The 26,484-nt window shown below is 44.5% G+C and overlaps 1 protein-coding gene across 4 annotated transcripts in view; it reads right to left on the reverse strand.

The window, feature by feature from the left end:
• Positions 1 to 26,484, reverse strand: part of LOC138447689 (serine/threonine-protein kinase N1-like) — a 1,645,716-nt gene that overhangs the window by 454,323 nt on the left and 1,164,909 nt on the right. For all 4 annotated transcript variants that reach the window (XM_069603962.1, XM_069603960.1, XM_069603961.1 and 1 more), the window contains 2 exons: positions 1,756 to 1,927; positions 85 to 196 (listed from right to left, as the gene is read on the reverse strand). In XM_069603962.1, the coding sequence (XP_069460063.1) occupies positions 85 to 196; positions 1,756 to 1,927 (284 nt within the window). The remainder of the gene's footprint in view (positions 1 to 84; positions 197 to 1,755; positions 1,928 to 26,484) is intronic.

A 26,484-nucleotide genomic window follows, 5' to 3' on the forward strand; every position in this document is an offset into this window, starting at 1 on the left:
TTATCCTTAACAGCCTACGTGTGCTCAGTTTCAGTTTCCCATGTTCCTAAGCTCCAGTCATAATCCCCACCACAACATCCTCACCCATGACAGACTCCCGGGAGTGTCAGTGTTTCCCTGCTCACTTCTGTTCTCCTGATCTTGTTTCTGTGGTGTAACATCAGCATCCAGGTTCAATTTTTCAAATGCAATATCACTGTAAAGAAAAGAGGTGAAAAAAATTAGAGTGATGCAGCGATATGCAGCACTTGTCTGACCTGCTGAGTTTTGATTCAAACACCAGCCATCTAAGTACCTGGGAATACGATAGTATGTTTAACATTGTTCTCAAATACCACAGTATAAAGTGCAGTACAAATCATGCAATGTGTTAGCTTGTGGATACTTTTATCAGGTTTTTGATGTGGATAACAAATTTCCAGTTACTCAGAGCTCCAGTTTCTCAGAGCTCCCCTCCTTCCCTTTTCACAAGTTCTCCATGCTCGTGGAATAGAGTGATTACATTGGCATGAGCATGCTAGGAGTTGTAGTTTAGTCCAGTTGTACATTAGCAAAGGAATGGTTAAACAAACCAGGGTCTCGCAAACAATTCCACGGTAAAACAAAAAACAGCCTGTGGATTGCATCTTGTGGTCAGAGTGAATGGTCCTTTAGCCCAACATGTTGTTCACAGACTGACACATGAGTGAATAAGTCAGTCCTCTGGAGTTCATGTCATTCATGCTCGGGAATTCAAAACGCGGTTCTTCTTTTTGCACTACTTCGAAAATACTACTCCCCAGCTCCAGTGTGGCACAGTCTTTGCAGAGTTGCCTTTTTTCTTGTCAATAGATGAATTCCTACAGTGGGACTTAATTTAAGAGCATAGAGCTACGGCTGACATTAAAACCCCACAAAGGGCAGACATTTCACTCCCTCATTTGTCCATGCCTCAGTACTGACAAATAGCCTTGTTACCTGAAACAGATACTAAAACGCACAATGTCTTTTTTAGTTGCACAATGAATCTACTTGCTCCCAAGATGGAAAGGATAAGAAGGAAGGAACATGCAGCTACTCTAACAAGCCAAATCAGGGCAGGGATGCAGCTGACTGGTGGGTTCTGTGCCATATCAGAGCAGAGAAAAAAAGGTTGTCGCTTCCCCAGGAAATATAAGGGTCGGGTGCAGCAAGATATCTAGGTCTTGCTTATCCCATAATTTCTTGCATTTCCATTCAGATGCACAGCAAGACTGCAACATTTTTGTCTAACCGTCACAAACTCCCTCTACCTTATCAAACGTGGTTGGACACAACATTGCCTAGAGAGTAGGAGATGGCATGTTTTAACAAGGTGGAAAGGCTTTAAGGACCTGGAATGGCGTAATATGGAGGTGGGATTTTGTGATGACACCCTCTACTTTCATAGCTTGAAAATTATCATGTTTTTGTATTTCTAGAGATGGCCAGGGAAACATCTCCACCCGTGCTAGAAAATGCAAAACTATTTATCATCTATTTCGAATGCATGCCTCACTTCACCTTATACCTCAGGTAACACAGTACGTCAGCGATACAGCTGAAATTACACAAAGTCAGGCGGAATATTTTCCTTCCCAGAAGCCTAAAAACAGAAGTGAAAAATTGCCATGTATGTAATTCAGACTTTTTACAACACTTTGACAGAGGTGCCTATCGGGCCATACAAACCCTCTTGCAACCTTTTCACATTGCTTGTACCTTTCTTTCAAACTTCAATCCTCAACGTAACCTTACCCTGAAGCGAAAGAGGCGAGGCTGTTTTGGCCATCAGAAATAAATCCAGGGTGCATCTGTGAAGCAGGACTGTATGTTCCTGTGGAGTTGGTTGTAGGAAATGCTCTTCGCAGAAGCCGTACCCATGTAGCAATGTCGATGTTCATCTGGCGCGCACGGAGGAAGGCTTTACCTACAAATCAGTCCATGAACTAGGATTAGTTCTTGCAAGTATTTTCAGTCCAACAGAAGACAATGTTCTTCAATATCACCAACATGGCAAGCTATTATAGGATGTGTGCATTATAAGTATGCTACACATTTTAGGATAAGATTACAAGATACCAGTCTTTACATCGAAAGACTAGGTCAATATACTTTGAAGTGGGACAAACATCACCCAATACATGTCTATATTCATTCATTCATTTTGTCATTTGTTATGGTGGCTTTCACCATAATTAGGGTCCCAACAAGCATTTGGTTGAATACCCTAGGAGGGACCAGAGTCCAAAAATGTGGCAGAATTTGGAAGGTGCTATTATGTGTGTTTGTATGCATTTCAGCCATTAAAGTTATGTGAGGGTGGCCAAGACTTTGCTAGCCACCCATGTTTAAATGGTGTACATGGGTGCAAAAGAGGGATACTATGGACTAAAGGGTTGGTTGTGTTTAAGGAGATCGAGAGTGATGTGGGAAGCTACAGGTTGAATCATTGTAGTTAAAAGTAGCTTCAATTCTTCTGGCAGAGGTGATGTGCAATATTGTTCATGTTATATGTGAGCACAGGGTGTGTGGAAGTGAGCCTGTGCTTTCCACTAAGTTGCGAAGGTGCAGTGTGCAAGAGGAGCAAACAGTTAGCTGTACAAACAATAAGGTTTACTTCCTGGGTTCCATCTATGTAGATGGAGCAGTGCTACGATTCACAGGCGATCTAAGTGCTAGATGAATGCATAACACCATACAACATGCTAAAGGTGAGATAAGGCTACCTTAAACAAAAGGGATACAAGCAAGGTAAGTCTACCTTCCGCAAATGTTTCCTAACACTGGTCACCAAAGACAACTTTGGTCTACTGTTTGCGTGACTACCACTAGATCGTTTCACTGGCCTGTTTGTGACCATGGCTCCACTAGCCAGAGCTGTATTTGCATCCTGATGAGGTGCCTGGGGAATTACGAATATGCATGATGCCATCATACCTAGGAGCCTCATTAACTTTTCTGACTGATATCCTTTGACCTTTTATGAACAGCTAAATGAGCGATTTTAAGGCCTGCACTCTTGCTGGTGTTGGTTATGCTGCAGCTGTTTGAATGTTTAGAGCTTCTCCAAGATACACCTTTACTCTGTTAATGTTAAAAAAATATTTACAAAGTCATTGTCTGGGACAGAATTTAGGAAAGCCCACCAAGGGTGAACATGGTCACACCTCATAAGATCAACCTGAACTTCCCAAGAGATTGGTAGAGTGGCGAGCAGCCTTTCCTATACATAAGAAAGGAAAAATTACTCATGGTGATTCCAGTACTCATTATTTGTACCACTTCCTTCACAACTGGATGGCTAGGGTGGTCAGGACAAACGCTTTGCTAAAAGATGATGCAATACATTTAAGAAATTTGGAATGGGGCCAGTACACGAGAGTAGTCCTCGATGAAACCAGGATGTGCCTCACAAACTGTACACCAGCAACCGTCACCTCGCAGGTCTGCTGGTTTTTCGCATCCGTGGAGGTTCTTGCACAGAATATACTTTTTAAAAAAAAATGTATAATGGTATATTTACACCTTTAAAAAACTGAACCACACTCATTCACATAATTATCACTCCTTCACATCTCAAGTTTTCACCGAGTTCATCGAGAGTTATTCCGTGCCGCGTCGTGTGTCCACTGACTCCATGGCAGGACCATACTGCAATCCTTCGCGTCATGTTTAAGAATTACTTTTTCCTACTCAAGTTTATGTTCTAGCAGACTTTTTTTAGTTCCTCGAGAAATGTTATCAATGAGAAGAACAAGGTACTTCTTATCTTGTAACGTTCTTTCGATGGGATGTTCCTCTGACGTATTCCTTATCTTTGAAAATATGTTTCCAGCTTGCTGGCCTCGGAAATTTTTTCTCTGTAGAGGGCGCTGCGTGTCGACGTCCGCCGAGTCGATCTCCCTCGACGGCCACCGTATCGGCGCCGATGTCACCATGCCCATAAATAGCCACGCGCGGCGTCCGTTGTTCAGTTCCGTTTTGTAGCATAAGAAAAGTCATGCCTGAATTGGTTATTGACCTTGAAGGAGCGTAAGCTGCAACCACAAGGGAAGTATTACTGCAGGGATGGATGGGAGGGGCGATAAGGAATACGTCGGAGGAACATCCCGTCGAAAGAACGCTACAAGGTAAGAAGTAACTTGTTCTTCGAAGGGATTGTGTCCTCCGACGTATTCCTTATCTTTGATAGACTCCCATAGCAGTGGCATGTAATTGGAGGTGGGAGTAAGAATGTCATGTATCCCTTTAGGGATGGACCGAATGTAATACAAATCTTGTCTCTTGACTAGTGGAGGAATCCAGGTTGTAAAATTTTGTGAATGTATGTGCGGACGACCATGTGGCAGCCGCACATATGTCTCTGACCAGTACCCCTCTTTGGAGAGCCGAAGAGGCTGCGATACCCCTGGTTGAATGAGCCCTAAGATTTTGGGGTGGCTCTTTCCCTGCCAGTTTGTAACATTGCAGAATGGCCAAAATAATCCACCTGGAAATGGTTTGTTTTGTTATGGGTAGTCCCAACTTGTGACCCGAGTATCCTACAAACAGTTGGTCTGCTTGCCTGATCCTAGCCATTCTGCTGATGTAAAAGCTTAGAGCACGCTTTGGGTCCAGCCTATGTAGCCTTTCTTCCTCTTTCCCCAGATGGGGAGGAGGGTAGAACGAAGGTAAGGTAATTTTCTGAGTAATATGAAATTCAGAAACCACCTTTGGGAGGAAATTAGGCTTCACCTGTAGGACAACTTTGTCCTTGTGGAAAATTGTATGTGGGGGTTTACAGGAGAGAGCTTGTAGCTCGCTCACCCTCCTAGCAGATGTTAGTGCTACCAATAGGACAGTTTTAAGCGTGAGAAATCTCAGCGAACAAGAGTGAAGTGGTTCGAATGGAGTGCCCATTAGGAAGTTTAAGACTAAATTTAAGTCCTATAAGGGAACATGGAATGGTTTTGGAGGATAAACATTAGTTAATCCTTTGAGAAATTGTATCACTAGAGGTAGTTTGAAATACGATGGTTCCTCTGCAGTGCGCTTGAAGATTGAAAGCGCTGCGAGATAACCTTTTACAGTAGAGTAGAAACGATAACAACGTTGGTGTACCACATGAAAAAGGGTTGATATTCTCTTCCCTACACCAGCTGCAAAATTTGTTCCAACGGCAGCGGTATAAAGACTTTGTTGCTGGCCTTCTGGCCGAAAGCAACACCTCCATGATGTCATCAGGGAGATCCCAATCCTTGTACCTCACCCTTTCAGAAGCCAAGCGTGAAGGTTGAGGGTTCTGGTGTCTGGATGGAGAACCTGACCTCCCTTCTGCGAGAGAAGATTCTCTGAGTGGAAGACGGATTGGAGGGCAGATGGACATATCTAGAAGGTCCGGGTACCACGTTCTCCTGGCCCAGTCTGGGGCAATTAAGATCATGGTTTTCCGGAACCTTCTCAACCTCCTGATCATTTGAGGAATAACAGGGACTGGTGGAAACGTGTAAAGGAGTGGAAACTCCCAGTCCACTACGAACGCGTGTCCCAGAGCTCCTCTCGGGGGAAATTCCCTTGAACAGAACAGATCGCACTTCCTGTTGGTGCTTGTGGCGAACAGTTCCACCTGAGGGGTTCCCCAAAGGGCAAAGATCTCTTGAAGGACTTCCTGAGCTAGCTCCCACTCGTGGGAGACTGTGCTCTGCCTTTTCAGAGCGGTCGCTGTCAAGTTCTTCTCTCCGGCTAGGTGGACTGCCCGAATTGCCCAAAACCAGAGCTGCATTGCCTCTCTGCACAGTGGCAGTGACCCTACGCCTCCTCTTTTGTTGAGGTAGTGCATGGCCACCGTGTTGTCCGTCATTATCAGGACATTTCTCCCCTGTACTGATGGCAGGAAAGCTTTCAGCGCTAGTCTGATCGCTCTCAGCTCCAATAGGTTGATGTGTAGTCTGGACTCCGATGGAGACCAATGACCGCTGATGGTCAAGACGTTGGCATGGGCTCCCCACCCCGTGACGGAGGCATCTGCGACTACTGTTATCTCCGGCCATGGTTGCCAAAACAGTTCTCCTTTTAAGATGTTCTCTGGATAGGCCCACCATCGAAGGTCACGGGCTACTTTGTCCGGAATCTGGAGGAGATATGTCATTCTCCCTGAGAATTGCGACCACTGAGTTCTCAGTGCCCACTGAAGAGCTCTCATTCTCAGGCGAGCCTCTGGCACAAGGAAGATGCAGGATGCGATGAGGCCTAAAAACCTCAAAAAGTCGAAGGCTGGGAGACGTTGGGCATTTTGAAACTTGTTGACCATCTGCAGAATATCTTGAGCCCTCACCTCTGGCTTTTCCCAGGGAAGTGCCCAGGACCGCTCCAATGAACTGGAGTCTCTGTGATGGTATCATTTGTGACTTCTTTAAAATGAGGGAGAAGCCCAGTTTGTGAAGGAAGTGGCAGACATAATCTAGCTGGATCTGAGCTTGTTCCGAAGATACAGCCCTGATCAGCCAATCGTCCAGGTAGGGGTAGACGTGGATCCCTTCCCGCCTTAGACTCGCAGCCACTACCGACATTAGCTTGGTGAAGACCCTCGGGCGGAGGTCAGCCCAAATTGCAGAACTCGAAATTGATAATGAGAGTCGCCAATTGCGAACCTCAGGTATTTCCTGTGTTTGGGATGGATTGGCACATGGAAATAAGCATCCTGAAGGTCCAGAGATACCAGCCAGTCCTGGAGCTGGAGGGCCTGAAGGATCTGAGAGAGAGTTACCATCTTGAACTTGTCCTTCCTGAGGAACTTGTTCAATTCTCGTAAGTCCAGGATGGGTCTCAGTCCTCCGTCCTTCTTTGGTATGAGAAAGTAGGGGGAGTTACCAGCCCTTGTTCCTGTCCGCTACAGGTACCGGTTCTATGGCACCTTTCTCTAGCAGGTCTATAATTTCCTGCAAGAGGAGCGGATCTGGAACTTTTAGAGAGCTGTGCCCTGGTGGATGACTCTGAGGGATGTGTAGAAAGGGTAGGCAGTAACCCTGGACAACTGTCTCCAATGCCCAAGCATCTGACGTTATAGCCTGCCATTCCATCAGATGGTGAGTTAACCTGCCCCCTACGGGTGTCTTGTGTGGAAAGACCTCAGAGTGGTTTGGGGGCAGCTGATGCAGATGCCGAGGGTAAAGAGGCACCTGCTGCTGCTGCGGCCTTAGTACCTTTTACCTGTCCACCTCGGGTGGATCTCCTTTGGCCTCTTTGAGCCGGCTGTCCTCTGTCTTTCCCGAAATGCGGAATAATAGTGAAAGGACTCTCCCAGAGGTTCCTGAGGGGCGAAAAGGAGTTTGGCGGATAGCAGCTCCTAAAGATTTTGCTGCGGCTTTAGATGTCTACAGCTTTTCCAGACTGTCATCAGCCTTTTTTCTGAATAATGAAGAGCCGTCAAAGGGCATATTCAAAAGTCTGGCTTGTACATCTGGAGCAAAGCCGCAACCATGCATTCCTGCAGATTGTTGTACTTGTCGCCATGGCCCTGCTGATACTGTCAGCGGAATCAATGCCAGTTTGAAGTGACTCGCACATGGCATCTTTGCCATCTTTAATAATGTTAAGGAAGGCTTCCTTTATCTCTCCTTCGGGTATGCAGTCAGCCGCTGATGAAGCACACTCCCACAGTGTGTGACTGAACCTGGCGAGCGTACAGGTGGCGTTGATGGACCTCAAAGCCATACACAAGCAGAGAAGACTTTCTTTGCCATAGAATCGTACCTCTTGTCATCTCTATCCTGTGGGACAGTAGGGTAAGCGGTCCTGCTGCTTGATGAAGTTGCCGCTTGGACCACCAGGCTCTCTGGAGTCGGGTGTTTCGATAAGTATTCAGGGTCAGCAGCAGCTATCCTTACTTGGCTGATAATCTTTTATTGACAGCAGGGATAACTTCAGGAGTTTCCCAGTTCAATGCAATTTTTCTTTGTAAGGCTGTATGGAAGGGGACCACAGGATCCTCCTGTGGACCTTTGTCTAATATGTCTGTCAGGTAATCCTGTTGAAAAACAGGCGAAGCACAGACCAACCCATGAATTCAATAATTCTTGCCATCAGGGTTCTATAGGGTGTTTCGGCATGTTCCCCTGGGTCTGGCTTAACAAAATCCACTTCTTGGTAAGTGTCCAGCCCACTTGCCTCATGTAATGACTCCTGTAGGTCTTTCAACCTTCTTTCCTCAGAAGTGAAATCCTCTGAAACAGGTAGTGTGGTTCTCTGCAACTCGAAGGTTTCCTGGTCAGAATCTTCCCCTTCTTCATAAATTGAAGATAATCCAGGGTACTCTGACCTCTGAAATGGTAGAAAACCCATTTCTAAGGCAGAAGGAGCCAAATTCGTCATTATTGGGCGAGAAAACGTCGATGTCGTCGACGCCAATCTGACAGGCTTCGAAAGCGCCGAAAAGGGCGTCGAGAAAACCGAAGAGGCCTCGAAGAACTCGAAAGGACCGGGATCCTACTCGAGGACATCAACGACGTTCTCGGCGTCGTGCCGGAGGCTCTTGGAATCACCGTTGGCTGTGGAGTAGCCGTGGTCTTCTCTTTCATCTGCGTCGATGTCGGCGTCGACGATGGCGTCGAGTTGATCGACCGATGCGTCGAACCCTTCGACAACAGCGTTGATGGCGCCGATCCATGCGTCGAAGGGATCTTCGACGACGAAGACGGTGCCTTCTTACCCGATGGCCCGTGGCGCTCTTGGGTGGAATGTTTCGCCGGATGCTGCGACTCGCAGCGTTTTGATTTTTTGGGTTTTTCACCCAGGGTATCACCCTCAGCTGTCTTCGAGGGGGACAAGGCCACTTTCTCGAAGACGCTTAACATTTTCTTCCTGAATTCCTCCCACTCAGCCTGAGAGCTGTGTTCTGTGGGGTAGGAGACCCTTTCTGGGGAAACAGAAGACGAGGAAGGGGATCTTCTACGTCTCTTCTTTGAGTGTCTTGATCTCGACGAATGGTGGGAGCTACTTCGAGATCTAGAATGGGAATGTTTTCGACGGCGAGGAGACAAATGCCTCGACCGAAGAAACTTTCGAGGAGGTTTTGACTGACTTACCTCTCTCGAGCTTCCCCTTGCGCTCCTTCAAGGCTTTCGCCGTCATGGACATGCAGTCCTCACACTCCGAACAATGGTGCTCGGCACCCAAGCACCACAAGCAGATCTTGTGTGGATCCGTTAGACATTTTTTTAAGTCGGATCGCGGCATTTTCGGTTCCGATGAAGATGCCATTGAGAACGAGTTGGTATATTTCGAGTAGATGTAGATTAGTTATCTGACTGAACTGAGCAACGATGTTCCGAGGCCCCACAAAGCGCGGAAAAACGGAACTGAGCAACGGACGCCGCGCGTGGCTATTTATGGGCATGGTGACGTTGGCGCCAATACGGTGGCCGTCGAGGGACATCGACTCGGCGGACGTTGAGGCGCAGCGCCCTCTACAGAGAAAAAATTTCCGAGGCCAGCAAGCTGGAAACGTATTATCAAAGATAAGGAATACGTCGGAGGACACAATCCCTGCGAACATGAGTTTGCGATTGGCTCCATCGAACATTAAAGCCCACCACTCATAAGCACAGAGGGTCTGCTGTTTCAAAATGACAGGGCCAAGAGTACGGGATCTCAGTGTAAGTAGATTTGGACAAAAAGATCTAAATGTTTGAGCGTCTCTTTGCAAGATACACAGAACCGGCAGAGCTGATCAGTGTTGTTTACTGTACGTAAACTTAAACGATCTTTAGTGTCTAAAACGTTCAGTCTGAACTGCATGTATAGTGATCTCGATTTTTGGTCCGGAAATTGAACCAGGTGTTAAGCAGAAACCTGTGCAGTTCCCTTAGGGACCACTGCAAAAGATTTAAGACTACAGGTGTTGGCAGTAAACTCACTTGGTAGCAGTCTGTACCACCCAGATTTACCTGGTAGCTGTGGCTGAGCAGTCAGACTTCCCTCAAGAAGAGTTAGGCAGTATGCAAAGTATACACAATAGGCACTCAGATACAACAATACAAACAAACACTGACCAGAGTTTTGGTATCCAAGTATATAATTATTTATTTAAAAACACACTGTTGAAAACACTCCAGCACTCTTATTGTAAAATATTCTAAACACAGTTACTATTATAATATATACACCCCTTTTTCCTCATCAGATAAGTCACTGTAAAACACCACTTATTTTCATACAGAGGTGAGCGCTTAACTAGATGGCACGCCAATAAGTTTGTGAGAAAGGGAGGGGAAAAAGACAGAATATGGAAAGGTACACCACTCTAAGATTCAGGAACACTTCGCAAGGCAGAAGAGCAAAAGTCACTGGTGAGCCAAAGTTTAAAGGCTGGGCCCACTCTTAGAGAGAGCAGAGCACAAATGCGCCCAAGATCACACAGTTACACTAGGCTTAGAAAGTCTTGCAGAGGGTTCAAAAAGAGTTTAGAGAGGTTTAGGAAAGTTTAGCCAGGGTGTCCCAGGCTAACCCAGGTTCGAAAGCCGGGGGCTAAATCTACCCCGTACAGTCGGTAGCAAGGGAAGCCAGGCGGGACACGGTACCTTAAGTGGGAAGGATCCTCCAGCGGTGGCAGTTGTTCCTGGAAGTGGGTGCAAGTTGCGTCGTCATCCAGGGGAAGAGAAGATCTCGACTTGGAGGAAAGATGAAGGTCGTTGCACTACCAGGGCAGAAACCAGCTGCAGAGTTTTCCGGTTAAAGGTGGTACCTTTGTTTCGCGGTCGTGGTAAAACGTGGTATCTCGGTTGCCGGGGTGCTTGGCACAGGCAAGGCACCCACGAGGTACGTCGGGAAGGCGAAAAGACGGTGAAACTGGTTATCCCCACCGTCAAAGGAAGAAGACTCTCCGGCGGGAGATCTCCTCTGTCGTTGGGAAAAAGTGGTGAGACGGTCCAGCAGGGCTCCACCGGTAGTGGTGTTGTGGCAGGTCGGCTCAGCTTCTACCTCGTCGGATTCTTAGGTCCTGTGACGACTTCTGAAGTTCCAGTCCCCAAAGCCCTGCTTTTATGCAGCAAACCCCCATTCACTCAGCCTAGCCGTCACTCAAACATGCTAAGTGGTGTGGAGTGCGACTTGAGTTGCATATGCAACTCAGTCCAGGGTGCCTAAATTCCCCTCCACCCCTCCTAAGTACCCCAGACAGAGTGGCACCACTTTGGAGGGCTTCTGTGGAGAAGCCCGCCAAAAAGTGGAACAAAGGGCTCGACTTGGGTTGGAGTCACAGAAGAGAACACAAACGCCATTTTAGAATCAAGTTTTGGCAAAAAATACCAACCGGAGAATAAATATTAATTAAATAAACCGGTGCTGTGTTCGAGGCTACCGTAAATAATTAAATAAAGGTAGTAGCCTAAAACAATGGGAAATCCCATAGGAAAATATTTGCGGTTGAATATAAAAAGTAGTATCCACTGCCACCACCTCGATCAGGGGGGACAGAGACGTGCCCCCTCGACTAACAGACCCTGGGGCAATCGAATTTCCCCAGCCAGTACGTCCACAATATGATGGTTTGTACTGGTTCTGTTCAGAATTTAAGACTAGTAAAGTCAAAGGTGACTTTACATGCCCTGGGAGACAGTAGTCAGTCCCAGGGTATGGAGTCTATACTGGGGGGTCACTATGACACCCCTGTGTCACTGCACTGAGGGTGCTGTGTAACATCACAAAAACACATGAATCCCTATGGAGTAAAAGACCCCATAGCCCATTAAACACTTCTAGATTCAAAGAAACACACTCAAATCATGTCCAAGAGTGAGGGTGAAAGAGTCTCACTCTTGGCAGGAGAAAAAAATAAACCCCTAAAATCAGCAACGCTGCTGGGGGACTCACTAGGTTAGGAAATTCAGCCTAAACAGAGAATTCTCCCTAACACCAGGTAGTCTTGTAGAATCCCCCATGCTTGTGCCTCACTCGGTACTTCCGCAAGTGATCTTGATTTCCGCCTTTGTTCGCATGTTTGATACCAGTCTGAGCTCCAGTTTTTTTTTGTTGCTATATCTGGATTTTCTATCAGCGATGATAACTTAATGTCGTTCAATTCTAACAGTTCCATACAGTACCTATTCCACATCGAGAGAGCACAACAGTCTGATGTCGTGCTTGTTTCTAGTATCGAAAACTGCAGTACCATTGTTGACAATTTTGTTTTTCTGAACAGACATAATAAGTTCCAACTCACTCTTGCGTGATTAGTCCCAATTCATACCAAATACAGACAGTAGCCGTTCCTCTTGGCAGATTTAACACTTTCACCCAGAAAATATTTTCTAAGGTATTCCAAAAATCAGACGAACAACCAAGAGCATTTCCCGCCCCATAGATTATTGCTGGAACAGCTTTTTGTTGGTAAAATACTATGGTCGGTTTTAGCGAAAATTTCCCATACTGTCTGTTTATTATGGATGCTTGACAAGCCAGTTGCCGGCATTTGGATTTAGCTAGTTCTGCCCATGGGGCGTCGTTTAGATTCAAGCTTAATCTCATGCCCAGGTATCTTGTGCCTCTTAAGATGTTCAGCTTTGTTTTTTCCAGAATCCAGACTTGTTTCTTTTGGTTGTTCTATATCGTCCGTAGATTTTGCAAGGTCAGAATCTCACACTTTTGTTTATTAATGTGCAGGCCATTCTTTTGTACGTAGACTTCTAGGGCATCGAGTTTGCGTTGCAAACCGATAGATGTCATATCTAGGAGTATCAAGTCGTCTACATACAGTAGCCAACTCACGTGGGTACCATTCACCTTTGGTGGAAAAGAAGATATTTCGTTAAAGGCTTCACCAACGTCAGATAAAAACAGGTTAAAGATGATCGCTGCGAGGGGGCAGCCCTGTTTCACACTCTTAAATGTCTCTATCGGCTTGGAAAGAGTCCCCCTTTGGTCCAGTCGAATTCTGAGGTTTGTGTGGAGTTCTCTAATTGCTTCCAGGAGGCTCGGGCGACAGTTCCATGCAGTTAGTTTGTTCCAGAGGATTCCACGATCAACTCTATCAAATGCGTGCGAGAAGTCTATCAATGCTAGATGTATTTTTGTGTTTGTTCTTATAGCTTCCAACTTGAAGAGATTCAATAAGAGAAGGTTGAGACCATAGCCCACACCCTTTACGAATCCGGCTTGTCTTGGATCCACATGATTACATTCACTGGCCCACCTTAAAAGCATTTGTTGTAGTTGAGTCGCATACATTTTACCCAGGACGTTGTCAGGCTGAGAGGTCCTGTGACCGCGGAAGCTGCTGAACCCCCGACGCTCCCCCTGAAATGTAATTCCCAGAACTAGATTTCAATTCAGCCCTGTAAACTACACCCCAAAGGGAAAGGGGGAAGTGGATAACAAAACAACACCAGGCAGTCTGCGTCAAGGCTAACCAGAGCTGAACCTGCAGAGGATATAAGAAAAGCAGATACAATTCCTTTATTTACTTACTTAACCTTAGGAATGGGAAAGACTTTAAATCCTTAACTAATAATTAAGAATCATACCTGGCTCTTCTCTTGAAATTTCTTAGAGAAGCTTGTAAAGAAGCTGAAACTCTCTCTTACTTGAGACTCTTAAAATTCACAGCAACTTCTTACTTTGGGCAAATCTGGAAAGTTTAGTTCCTTGCCTCTTTTCCAAAATGCACTAGTTGTCCAGTTAAATTGTCTTTATTTATTCTTTCAAACGTTTCTTTTGTTTTTTCAAACTATTTACAATTCAATAGAGTTTGTGAATTCTTGAAGAAACACGTGTTAAACACACACGCGGGTTATTTCAAGACAGATTACTTTCACGTTGAAAACATCCTGCGTTGAAGAACACGCGCACAGTAAACAAAATCCACGTGCAGAAAACACATGCGCTTGCCTAACCACGCCAAGTAGAATTCATGCGCAAACGAGAACACGCGCAGAAAAACACACGCGCTAATAAATTTCCGTGTTGATGAACTTCCGTGCCTATTCACACGCGCCTTATAACCCAAGCGCAGAGTTCACTCGCGATTGAATACATGCGTTTAAAAAGACAGGCGCAAGAAACCACACGGGCAATAGAGTTCTCGTGCTGAAGCACACGCGCTATAAAGTTCTCACGCGGCAATCAGATTATCGCGTCAGGAAGCACACGCGCTGGAAACACACACGCTTTAAAGTTCTCACGCGACAAATGAATCTCTCGCTAGGAGCACCCGCGCTGGAAAACACACGCGCTCTTGAGTTCTCACGCGACGAACAGATTCTCGCGCTAAGGAGCCCCCGCACTGGAAAACACACGCGCTCTTGAGTTCTCACGCGACAAACAGATTCTCGCGCTAAGGAGCACACGCGCTGGCAAACACACACGCAGTTGAATACACTCGCACGCGCAAAGGTTCAACGATATTTTCAGATTACACGTAGTACGCGTTTTTACAAATAGCGTTCAAGCGCATTCAGGGAGTTCAATAGTACAAATTCAAAGATAACTTTTTACGAATTTTCAAGTAAATGTCATTAAGATGAACAGAGCTGCAGTACAAACAAAGTCACTTATCTCCAGAGCGAATTCTTAAGGATCTTCAGAGTTTCCGGTCTTCAAAAACAATTTCTTGACAACTGATAGCATCTCCAGAAACCCCCAAGAAAGTAGCCGCTCAACTGCTAACGCCTGAAGGATAAAATCCACCAGGCCCAAGTCTAAAGCAGGAGCAGCCACTAAACACGTCCTCTCAGCTGGGGTTTAGATGATGAAAGGCACAGAGTGACAGTTTAGAATGTTCATTGTTGTTCTGCAGTGTCTTCTAACCAATCAGAGCTGTCACTGTGAGACTCCATTTTGCCTTGGGTCAGAACCAGGATTCTGAATCAGCAAGTTAAGGCCAAACCAACTACAATAGAAAACTTCCCACCCACAAGGCTAATTTAAAAAGGATAAATAAAGAGAAATAATGAGAAGGAAACTTGAATAAGGTAAAATAGCCTGAATAGGGGAAGGAAACCTGACAGTACCCCCCTCCTAATGCCCAGTCTCTGGGCCTACCTTATGTGGATTTTTAGCATGAAACTTAGCAACTAACCGGGGGGCATGTACATCAACTGAATCTTCCCATGATCGTTCCTCAGGTCCATATCCCTCCCAATCAATTAAATACTGCAACCTTCCCCTCACTTTCCTGGAATCCAAAATGTGTTTAACCACAAATTCCTCAGATGAATCCTTCAAAATCACAGGGGAAGGTGGTGTTCTAAATCTAGTTCCTGAACAAACTGGTTTTAAAAGGCTAACATGGAAAGTAGGATGTACCTTCAATTGTTGAGTAATTTCAGTCGTACTGCCACAGGGTTGATGATTCTCTCTACCTCGAATGGGCCTACAAATCGTGGGCTGAATTTATTCTTCCCCTTAATTTTTAGGTACCGGGTAGAAAGCCAAACTAAGTCTCCCACCTTATATTCAGGACCAGCCTTCCTTCTCAAATCAGCACACCTTTTATATTTCAACTTGTTTTCTCCCAGCACCTTTTTTGCTCTATCCAAGTTATTCTTCATTACCAACAAACGATCTTCCACTCTAGGATTCCCAGAATCCTCCAACACCTCAAAACTCCGAAAGCGAGGATGAAACCCACGACCCAAAAAGAAAGGGGACATAGAAGTAGCATCTTTACCACAATTGTTGTAAGAGAATTCTGCCAACCATACCAAATCCACCCATTCCTCTCTAGCTTGTAAATAACACCTTAAAAACTTCTCCAATTCCTGATTTACTCTCTCCAGTTGTCCATTACTCTCCGGATGATACCCAGAAGTCAAACTAACTTCCACTCCAAGTTTCTTACAGAAGGCCCTCCAGAATTTTGAAATAAATTGAGATCCCCTATCAGAGATAACTTGACTTGGGAGTCCATGTAGTCGAACTACACCTTGCAAAAAACTATGAGCCAGTTTTTCCGCGGTAACCTCTCCCTCCATTGGTAAAAATGTGCTTCTTTAGTAAGAAGATCCACCACAACAAGAATGGTAGTACAACCCTTATCTTGAGGGAGATCAACAATGAAATCCATAGAAATAGTGTGCCAAGGACGAGGAGGAACAGGTAACGGCTCCAATAAACCATGCGGCTTCCCAACTTGACTTTTTGCTTGTGCACAGACTACACAAGTTTTAACAAAGTTCAATGTGTCTTGGCAAATTTTTTCCCACCAAAAATTCCTTCGAACCAATTCCAGAGTTTTTCTGAAACCAGGATGTCCTGATAAAATGGATTTATGACAATTTCTCAAAACTTTTTCTCTTAACTATTCAGTAGGTACATAAAGCTTGTTATCAAAAAAAGGAAGATCGTCTTTCAAACTTCTGGCTGGATCCAGTCTCACCCACTCCTCCATCTTCTGCAAGGACATATTCTGGCGAACTTCATTCAAAAAATCAATTTCTTTAATGTCTCCAGCTAACAAAAAACGTTCTGGAGCAATTATAGGTTCTGGTTCCAGAATCTCTCTCTCCTCACTACAAGGAAATTGGCGGGATAAGGCATCAGCTTTTTTGTTCTGACTTCCGGGTTTAAAAGTCACAATGAAATCATAATCGGCAAAGAATAAGGACCAAGAAAGTTGTCGTAGAGACAAAGTTCTTGCAGATTTTAAAAACAATAAATTTCGGTGATCAGTAAGGACCGTTACCGTAGGTCTTGCCCCTTTCAGAAAATGTCTCTATTCTTCAAAAGCGGACTTTATTGCTAATGGTTCACGATCTGCAATTGTATAGTTCACTTCAGCGGCAGAAAACTTCCTAGAAAAGAATGCAACTGGATGTAGTTGACCAGTAGTTTCATTCCTTTGAGAAAGCACCGCCCCCAATGATAAATTTGAAGCGTCCGCCTCCACAAAAAAAGGTTTAGAGAGATCAGGATGAATTAGAATTGGACTAGAAGTAAATCTTTGTTTTAACTCTTGAAAAGCTTTTTCTGCTTCAAGGTCTCAGTCAAATTTCACTCCTTTATTCAAAAGTCGCGTTATAGGAGCAACCAGCCGAGAAAAACCTTCGATAAATCTCCTATAAAAATTGGCAAACCCTAAGAAACTTTGTATTTCCTTAACCTTAGTAGGAGAGGGCCATTCAAGAACTGCTTGAACTTTTTTAGGATTCATTTCTAAACCCTTAGGTGAAATTATAAAACCTAAAAACTCCACAGAATCTGTATGGAATTGACTTTTTTTCCAATTTGGCAAACAAATGGTTTTCTCGCAGCTTTTGTAAGACTAAGCGCACATGTTTCTGATGTTGATCCAGGTCAGAAGAGAAAATCAAAATATCATCGATATACACAACAACAAAAATATCCAGGTATTCTCTAAAAACCTCATCAATGAAAAATTGGAAAGCCGCTGGAGCATTACATAAACCGAATGGCATAACTTGATATTCAAACTGCCCAAACCTGGTCTTAAACGCTGTCTTCCATTCGTCCCCTTCCTGCACACGCACAAGATGGTAAGCTCCTCTCAAATCTAATTTAGAGAAAATATTTGCTCCTTGTATTTGATTAAGCATTTCCGAGATGAGAGGAAGAGGATACCGGTTCTCAACAGTGACTTTGTTAACTGCTCGATAATCTATGCAAGTTCGAAGCGTTCCATCCGGTTTTGGTACAAAAAATAAAGGAGAGGCCGCTGGTGACAGAGTGACGAATAAACCCTTTGGCCAAGTTTTCCGACAAATATTCTTTTAAATAATCATTATCTTTCTCTGTAAGAGCATATACCCTACTACTAGGCAAAATTGTTCCTGGCTTCAGCTCAATTTTACAATCAAAGGGCCTATGGGGTGGTAATTCTCCTGCCACTTTCTCATCAAATACGTCCCGAAAATCTTTGTAACACTGGGGAAGTTGACCCACTACAGCTTCCACATCATGACATCCAATTCCAGTCTCAGCCAGAAAACTAGACACTGAATTACTTTGTTTGACATCTTCCTCTAAGAGACTTCCTGAAAAGCAATTCTCTTTACAAAAATCTGACTGCATGTCAATTGTCCTAGCACTCCAATCAATCAGAGGATTATGGAGAGTAAGCCAAGGCATACCCAAAATAATCTTCAACAAAGGAGCATCAATTAACTCAAACGAAATTATCTCTCTGTGACCTCCTGATAACTCCAAAGTTAAAGAACCAGTCCTATGAGTAATAGGACCAGAAGATAGATATGTACCATCAACAGCCCTAGCCTGCTCTACACCCTCCTTCTGAATAATTGGAATTCCCATAGATTTTGCCAGACCCCAATCCCTGAAATTCCCGGTGGCACCAGAGTCAAGCATTACGGGACCATTTCCCTTACACTCCAACTCAAAGAACAAGGATACATTTACAGTTACATGGGGAACCGCTGTTTGCACCGTATTGGCGATCTGTTGTACCTTGACCGCTGAGGTAGAAGTCTTCTTGGGAGTATAAGAACAGTTCCCTAAAAAGTGCCCACCTCTTCCACAATATAAACAGATTGTCATCTCTCCTCCTAGCCTTTTCTTCCACTGTTAAAGGGCCTCGGACCCTGGGAGATGGATTATTCCCTTTGGATCTACTCTCTACCTTAGGTCTATCCACTTTAACTAGAGACTTTACGTCACTCTGACAATGACGCCTCTCTGCCTTCCTTTCACTCAAACGAAAGTCCAATTGAATAACCAAATCAATCAGACCTTCACAAGTAGAAGGGCGTTCAACTACTCCAGACAATGCATCCTTTAAATCATCTCTAAGGCCCCGATAAAACGAGGCCTGTTTATCCTCGGGCCACTTGCTTTCTAATACAAGGGACTTAAATTGTGTTATATAAGCAATCAAGTCTCTATTACCTTGTTTTAGTTCTAAAAGTTCACCATCCACTTCCAGAGATAACTGTCTTCTATCAAACATCTTTCGGAATATCTCTAAAAAACTGGTGTAATTTCCTAAAACCGTACTCTTTTGACTCACCAACAACCCAGCCCAAGCAGATGCCTCCCCAGAAAGATAGGACAACATAAAAGTTATCTTGGATGCATCCGAGGGAAATAATTCTGGTCTACTCATAAAATGTAATTCACATTGTGTCAAAAACACCCTAAACCTCTTGGGATCCCCATGATAACGTCCTGGAGGCGCCAAAGGAACTGGCATAATTAAACTCCTTACCCCTTCTGCCACTGGAGGCACCCGTTGTATTTGTGGTAAATGATCTTCACCTTCCCTTTCTAACTCAGGTGGAGAACCAGCGCCCCCTGAAACCTCATCCTCTCTCCTTTCTCCCCTCTGTTGAATTTGTGTTACTTTAACACTCAAGTCATCCACCTTTTGACTAAGTAAGGCATTTTCATCCCGAGATATTTTCAACTCCTCCCGTAACTCCCTGATCAAAGATCCTAACATCTCCATGGATTCGCCGGGGTTCATGACAGCTTGGGCGGACTAAATTATTGGCCTTTCATTCTGTCAGGCTGAGAGGTCCTGTGTCCGCGGAAGCTGCTGAACCCCCGACGATCCCCCTGAAATGTAATTCCCAGAACTAGATTTCAATTCAGCTCTGTAAACTACACCCCAAAGGGAAAGGGGGAAGTGGATAACAAAACAACACCAGGCAGTCTGCGTCAAGGCTAACCAGAGCTGAACCTGCAGAGGATATAAGAAAAGAAGATACAATTCCTTTATTTACTTACTTAACCTTAGGAATGGGAAAGACTTTAAATCCTTAACTAATAATTAAGAATCATACCTGGCTCTTCTCTTGAAATTTCTTAGAGAAGCTTGTAAAGAAGCTGAAAATCTCTCTTACTTGAGACTCTTGAAATTCACAGCAACTTCTTACTTTGGGCAAATCTGGAAAGTTTAGTTCCTTGCCTCTTTTCCAAAATGCACTAGTTGTCCAGTTAAATTGTCTTTATTTATTCTTTCAAACTATTTACAATTCAATAGAGTTTGTGAATTCTTGAAGAAACACGTGTTAAACTCACACGCGGGTTATTTCAATACAGATGAATTTCACGTTGATAACTTCCTGCGTTGAAGAACACGCGCATGGTAAACAAAATCCACGCGCAGAAAACACACGTGCTTGCCTAACCAAGTAGAATTCACGCGCAAACGAGAACACGGGCAGAAAAACACACGCGCTAATAAATTTCCGTGTTGATGAACTTCCGCGTCTATTCACATGCGCCTTATAACCCACGCGCAAAGTGTTCACTCGCGATCGAATACACGCGTTTAAAAAGACATGCGCAAGAAACTACACACGCAATAGAGTTCTCGTGCTGAAGCACACGCGCTTGAAAACACACGCGCTATAAAGTTCTCACGCGGCTATCAGATAATCGTGTCAGGAAGCACATGCGCTGGAAACACACACGCTTTAAAGTTCTCACGCGACATATGAATCTCTCGCTAGGAGCACCTGCGCTGGAAAACACACGCGCTCTTGAGTTCTCACGCGACGAACAGATTCTCGCGCTAAGGAGCACCCGCGCTGGAAAACACACGCGCTCTTGAATTCTCACGCGACAAACAAATTCTCGCTCTAAGGAGCACACGTGCTGGCAAACACATGCGCAGTTGAATACACTCGCACGCGCAAAGGTTCAACGATATTTTCAGATTGCACGTAGTACGCGTTTTTACAAATAGCGTTCAAGCGCATTCAGGGAGTTCAATAGTACAATTTAAAGATAACTTTTTACGAATTTTCAAGTAAATGTCATTAAGATGAACAGAGCTGCAGTACAAACAAAGTCACTTATCTCCAGAGCAAATTCTTAAGGATCTTCAGAGTTTCCTGTCTTCAAAAATGAATTCTTGACAACTGATAGCTTCTCCAGAAACCCCCAAGAAAGTAGCCGCTCAACTGCTAACGCCTGAAGGATAAAATCCACCAGGCCCAAGTCTAAAGCAGGAGCAGACACTAAACACGTCCTCTCAGCTGGGGTTTAGATGATGAAAGGCACAGAGTGACAGTTTAGAATGTTCATTGTTGTTCTGCAGTGTCTTCTAACCAATCAGAGCTGTCACTCTGAGACTCCATTTTGCCTTGGGTCAGAACCAGGATTCTGAATCAGCAAGTTAAGGCCAAACCAACTACAATAGAAAACTTCCCACCCACACAAGGCTAATTTAAAAAGGATAAATAAAGAGAAATAATGAGAAGGAAACTTGAATAAGGGAAAATAGCCTGAATAGGGGAAGGAAACCTGACAGACGTCAAGAAGAGCAATAGGTCTATAATCTTTTGGATCAGCCCTATTGTCCTTCTTGAAGATCGGTAATACAATAGCGCTTTTCCATGATGTCAGGGAAGCACATTTACTCAGTATTCTGTCAAACAGGGTAGTGCAGAAGTCTGCCCACAATTCCGCATTACGCTTAATGGTGAAGTTTGTGAGTCTGTCAGGACCTGGAGCCCTGGAAGCATTAACTCGTTTGATTGAGCTCAGTATGTCCTGTCGCTCAAACTTTAGATCCCAGTGAGCCAATTTCAAGGGATGGTGAGCCTCCACACAACCCTCTTCACTGAACATGTCAGCGTAGAAGGAAACCCATGTGGCTTCAGAGATTTGATTTGCTTGCAGGGAATCTTGTGGAGCGAATTTGTTGTTAATATTTCTCCAAAAGTCTGATGACTTTTTGTTCGACATTTTGGACATCATTGCTTCTGAATCGTTCTGCAGAAGAGTGGCTTTATGAGACTTACTCCAATTCCTGTATTTTTGTCTGATAGCTTTCTTTTTCAGGACAGAGACCTTGTTGTTTTCCTTTGGTAGTTTTCTCAATTCCTGTCGCATTAGTCTTTTACGCTGTTGTACTATCAAATCAAATGTGTGTTTATGAGCAAATTTTCTATTTTTCAAGCCTTGTTTGTGCTCAGTTAACTCAGTTAGTAGATGACAGTATTCAGGCCCACAATCTACTTGGTCAAAATTGTTCACGAATATACTTATAAGGGACAGCTAGCAGGGCGTTGTGAAAAAGGGAGCCCAAAGACTAAGAGTACTGTAACAACCATGAAGGTAACCTTTCCTTATTCTGTCAACCTGTTCACCCTCCTTCCCAAGTGGCTGGGAGACCATAATGTGCAGACTCAAATTGTATGGAAGAGACAGCATATGCCCAACCAAGTTTGTGCAAGACATGGTGGCCAAAAGAAGCATCCATTATAGTGGTGCTTAACAAAAGCATGAGGAATGTGTAGAGCCCAAGGTTGGAAGTGACAACATGATATGAACGCAAGGAACTTGAGAACAAAGAACTTCTGTGTGTTTGAACTATTGGGAAAGCCCAGACAAGGGCCAGCTGCAGAGTGATCAGGCACCATAGGAGTGCTCATTCAAAGGACTCTCGCTGGCCCCTTTAGTTTTGAAACAGCAAGTACCAGAAGGCCCTAGGAAAGGGTGGCGTGAGATGTCGGCGTGATCCTACAAGGGTCACGTCAAATCCCCTGTACAATCCAAAGTCTCTGACCCATTGCAGAGAGAAAGCTAGAGGAAGGGAAACCCGCTTTCTGATAAGATTGTGAATATTCTGAAAGATGGCTATGTGAACCCGACAGAGGGAAAGAAAGCTGAAAGAAAGCTAGGGGAAGGGATCCCTCGCTTTCTGATGAGATAAATCAAAGAATTAACTGTGTTAAAAACTCATGAACTGTGTTAAAGAACGCTGTAGTGAGCCAGACGGTGGCAGGCCCACTTTGCAAGGAGGATTGGAGCCCAGTTGAGGGAGATTCTAGGGGCGAACAGCAATCACCCAAGTTTTGATCCAGCAGGCGTTCTAAGGCAAAGAGACTTTGTAGAAAAGTGACTTGGCCCCTGAAGGATCTGGTATCATTGAATGGAATTGCAAACCTCGTGCTGGAGAGGCCCAGGAGTGTGCTGTTCTCAGAAGTCCTGCATTGTCCCATGCATACATCATGGCGAAGGAAGACCCAGCCATTCCACCCTGACATATCATTTTGTGAACACTTCTTTCTTTTCCAACACTCTTTTACTAATTTTGTGGTAAGGATTGGCAATAGGTTTTTGTTAGTATAGGCGCTTTTTATTTGACAAGACGCTACCAGAACTGCCTTATTACTATTTGATGGTTATAGCTTGCTCCCATCTTAGCGTTAGGTTTAGATTAGGTGTTTTTCTCACCCATGGATACAGTTTAATAAACACCCTTGAACTTTGATCACTTGCGTCTGTCTTTACTGTTGCCACCATGAGTCCCTTTCAGCTCTGATGTTGAAATCACAAACAGTTTTAGGGCTGAGAACCTGTCCGGGGAGGAAATAACTTTCCTGAACTGTTTTCATAATCGCTCCAATTAACTGAATCTTTTGGAAACAAAGGAAGCAAGCCTTTTTTTATATTGTTTGAACACCCCAAGGAATGCAGGGTGGTGCAAACCACCCAAAAGGCTGGGCAGGTTTGCTTCCACTGTGGGGGCACTGGATCAACCAATCATGCAGGTAAAGAGATACACGTACATTGCCACAGTAGACAACACTTTTGTAAAGACTGCGAGAGTTGCATTTAAAGCAACAGGAAGGCACTTGTATTGCTAGTGTTCACCATGCAGGGTAAACCAGAGAAAGGATCTTTAATGGCCAATGATCCTAGCCAATCCCCCACCTAAAGAGCCTTGAGAATCTGAGCTACAGCCATCATATGAAAGGTTTCTTAAGACGGGCCTCTAGTTCTGAAAGGCCTGGAACAGACCTGATTCCAGTCTCATTTTGTTTAGTTTGAAGTAATGAGATTCATTATGTTTAACAGCCCTATCCTAGGACACTTAGAAGAAGCAGCTTTTGAACCTCCTGCGCCAATTTTGGCGATTACTCTGAAAACTTGGAGGCAACAATGACAGAACCTTTAGAGAACGACCCTCCTTGATGCTCTTGGGAACCGAGAGGTCCCGCATGATATTCGTGCAGGCTTTAGAAAAAGAGGAAAGCCTTCCTGTCACTGGGGATGCATGCTACTTGGAAAGAAAAATAAGAGGTTGCATCCCCTTTCTGGAATGAAGAGGACTTTAGGACAGTGTCCCCTTGGAGGAAGAGGACACTGCGGGTCTGGATTGAGACAAAGATCTAGTTTTCTGTTTAGCAAAGCCACCCAATGAAGTAGACGACTTGCCTTTGGCCAACTGTCTAGCCATCAAAGACAAAGGGTTTTTTGTACCTGGACTTCACCATTGACAATATAGCACTGAGAAGTCACAGTGCCACACTTTGAAGTCTGACAGATCTAATCCTTGGAAGGTAAAAATCTTTTCCCATCAACGGGCAGATCTATTACCTTGTCCAGAATGCCACATGAAGCGAAGATGTCTTCGGATAACATCTAAACGCACACACACACAATGGAATGTATAGCAGTCAGATTTATGTTGAGCTGCAGCTGTTTGTTGCACAACCACTTCATGCCCTTCGCGGCGTCTGGAGGAAGCAAATGGACATATTTTTCCAAAGCTTCTGGAATTTTGAATATTAGTTTAGTTTAGTTATTTATAATGCGCACCAGACCCAAGGGCATCAGGGCACAGAAGCCAAGGATATGTTCAGCTTGGTTACAGGGTACATGAAATGCAGGATGAAATATACAATATCACATCAGTATATACAGTGTAAATTACATGATCACATGAGATTACAGTGAAATTACATGGGTACATGAAGTGCAGGACGAAATATACAATAGCCCATCGGTATATACAGTGTAAATTACATGGTTAGGTAGCATAGATTTAGAGTGAGCGCAATACATCAGGAAGGGAGTCCAAGTGGACTAGCACATAGTAAGCGAATCCGCAAACAGAGGGTAGGCGTGGGTGAGGAGCGTCAAGCGGGTGTTAGTCTGAGTGATTATTTATCATTTTCTTTTAGCCAGTTGGTCAGATTCTGTCTGAATTTGGAAGGGCTGGGGATCTCCAATACCAGGAGGTAGGGAGTTCCATAGTTGCGCAGCCTTAATTGGGAAACTGTGTCCTCCAATAGTAGAGAGTCTGAATCGTGGTACTTGGAGGCAGATCGAATTGGCTGTTCTCGTCGGCCTGGACGATGTTTTTATACAGATTCTGTCCGTAAGGTAAGGCGGTGCATTATTATTAAGGCACTTGTGGGTATGGGAGGCAATCTTAAGTTTGATTTTATAAAAAGGTGGATAGCCATTTGTGTTCTCTACTTGTAGAAGAAATATGCTCATTTCTATTGATCGCAAGTGCTGCTCTCAGGGCACTGTTCTGGAGAACCTGTATTTTATGGATAGTCTGTTTATTCGCTCCAATGTAGAGCGCGTTACAGTAATCCAGTTTGGAAAGTATGAGGCAGCTGTCAGTCAAGAGGAATTGTTTACTGGCTCTGAAAGTATAAAACGGCACACAAAACGAGCCAGTATCAAGAATATTCGTCCGTACAGCTACCATGTACCACTACTGACAGAGATTTGGAGATATTTAGTCTAGCAAAAACATACGAAGAATGCATCGGCCTTGGAGTCCAAGTAGAATTCTAGTATCGTGTTTGCCTTCAGTCTTAACTGGGGCCTTGCTTTTATTTAAGGACGCCACCACAATCACAGATCTCTGGAGCATTCCCCATTACAAGGAAAAAGGCTTGTCCTTGGAAGTTTTATATTTTACATCTATTTAGAAACCGAGGACACAGAGGGAGGCAAAGACCAAATTTGAGCTATAGGTTTCATGATGGAAGTCTCTGGAGAAACTGGACGCAAACATATGTCACTAGGGTTAGAAGCCAAAACTTCGAGAAGAGGGAAGATTAGATGACACATTGGAACATGTCCGGGGATGGAATAGAGGTTTCAGGAGTAAATTCCTCCCCCATAGAATACAGATGAGAGAAAGAAGGAACAGGTAACTTAACTGTAACTCCTGTTCAATAGCATGGGTCTTACATGGATTCACATGCTCATGAATATTCCCTGTTGTCAAGCTGGGAATACCCGGTAATATTAAAGCAGATTCGTTTTAAAGCTGAAACTGCTTCCCACTTCTATAGCCATCACTTTGGGTCATACTGCCCGAGCAAATGACATCCGTCCTCCTAAGCTCCACCCCTGGTGGCCATCTTCAGATTTGGTCATGCACTTGAAGTGGCTGTAGGAACCAGAATGAGCCAGAGAGAGGAAGGGGTGGGGGGAAGGGGGAAATCACCTGTGAATCCATGAAAGACCCACCTTGGAGAACAGAAATTACAGGTAAGCGACTTGTTCCTTCTCCAGCATGGGGTCTTACATGGATTTGCATGCTCATGATTAAGATTACACAACAGTACATAGACACAGCCACGGGAGGTGGCAAGCTCACAGAAGCAATACACTTACCCCGGTAACAGACTCAACTCATGCAAACAGGTTGTGAAGAGCTGCTTGGCCAACCTGGGAATCGTCCTGGGAATTGTCCCGGGAATCCCCGTCAACACAGTAGAATCTTGCGACCTTGTAGATAGACCTCCACGTAGCAGCCTACAGATGTCGAGCAGG

The sequence above is a fragment of the Ambystoma mexicanum genome, chromosome 3q, assembly GCF_040938575.1.
Source record: "Ambystoma mexicanum isolate Mex_15411 chromosome 3q, UKY_AmexF1_1, whole genome shotgun sequence".
In the NCBI taxonomy this organism is placed as follows: Eukaryota; Metazoa; Chordata; class Amphibia; order Caudata; family Ambystomatidae; genus Ambystoma; species Ambystoma mexicanum.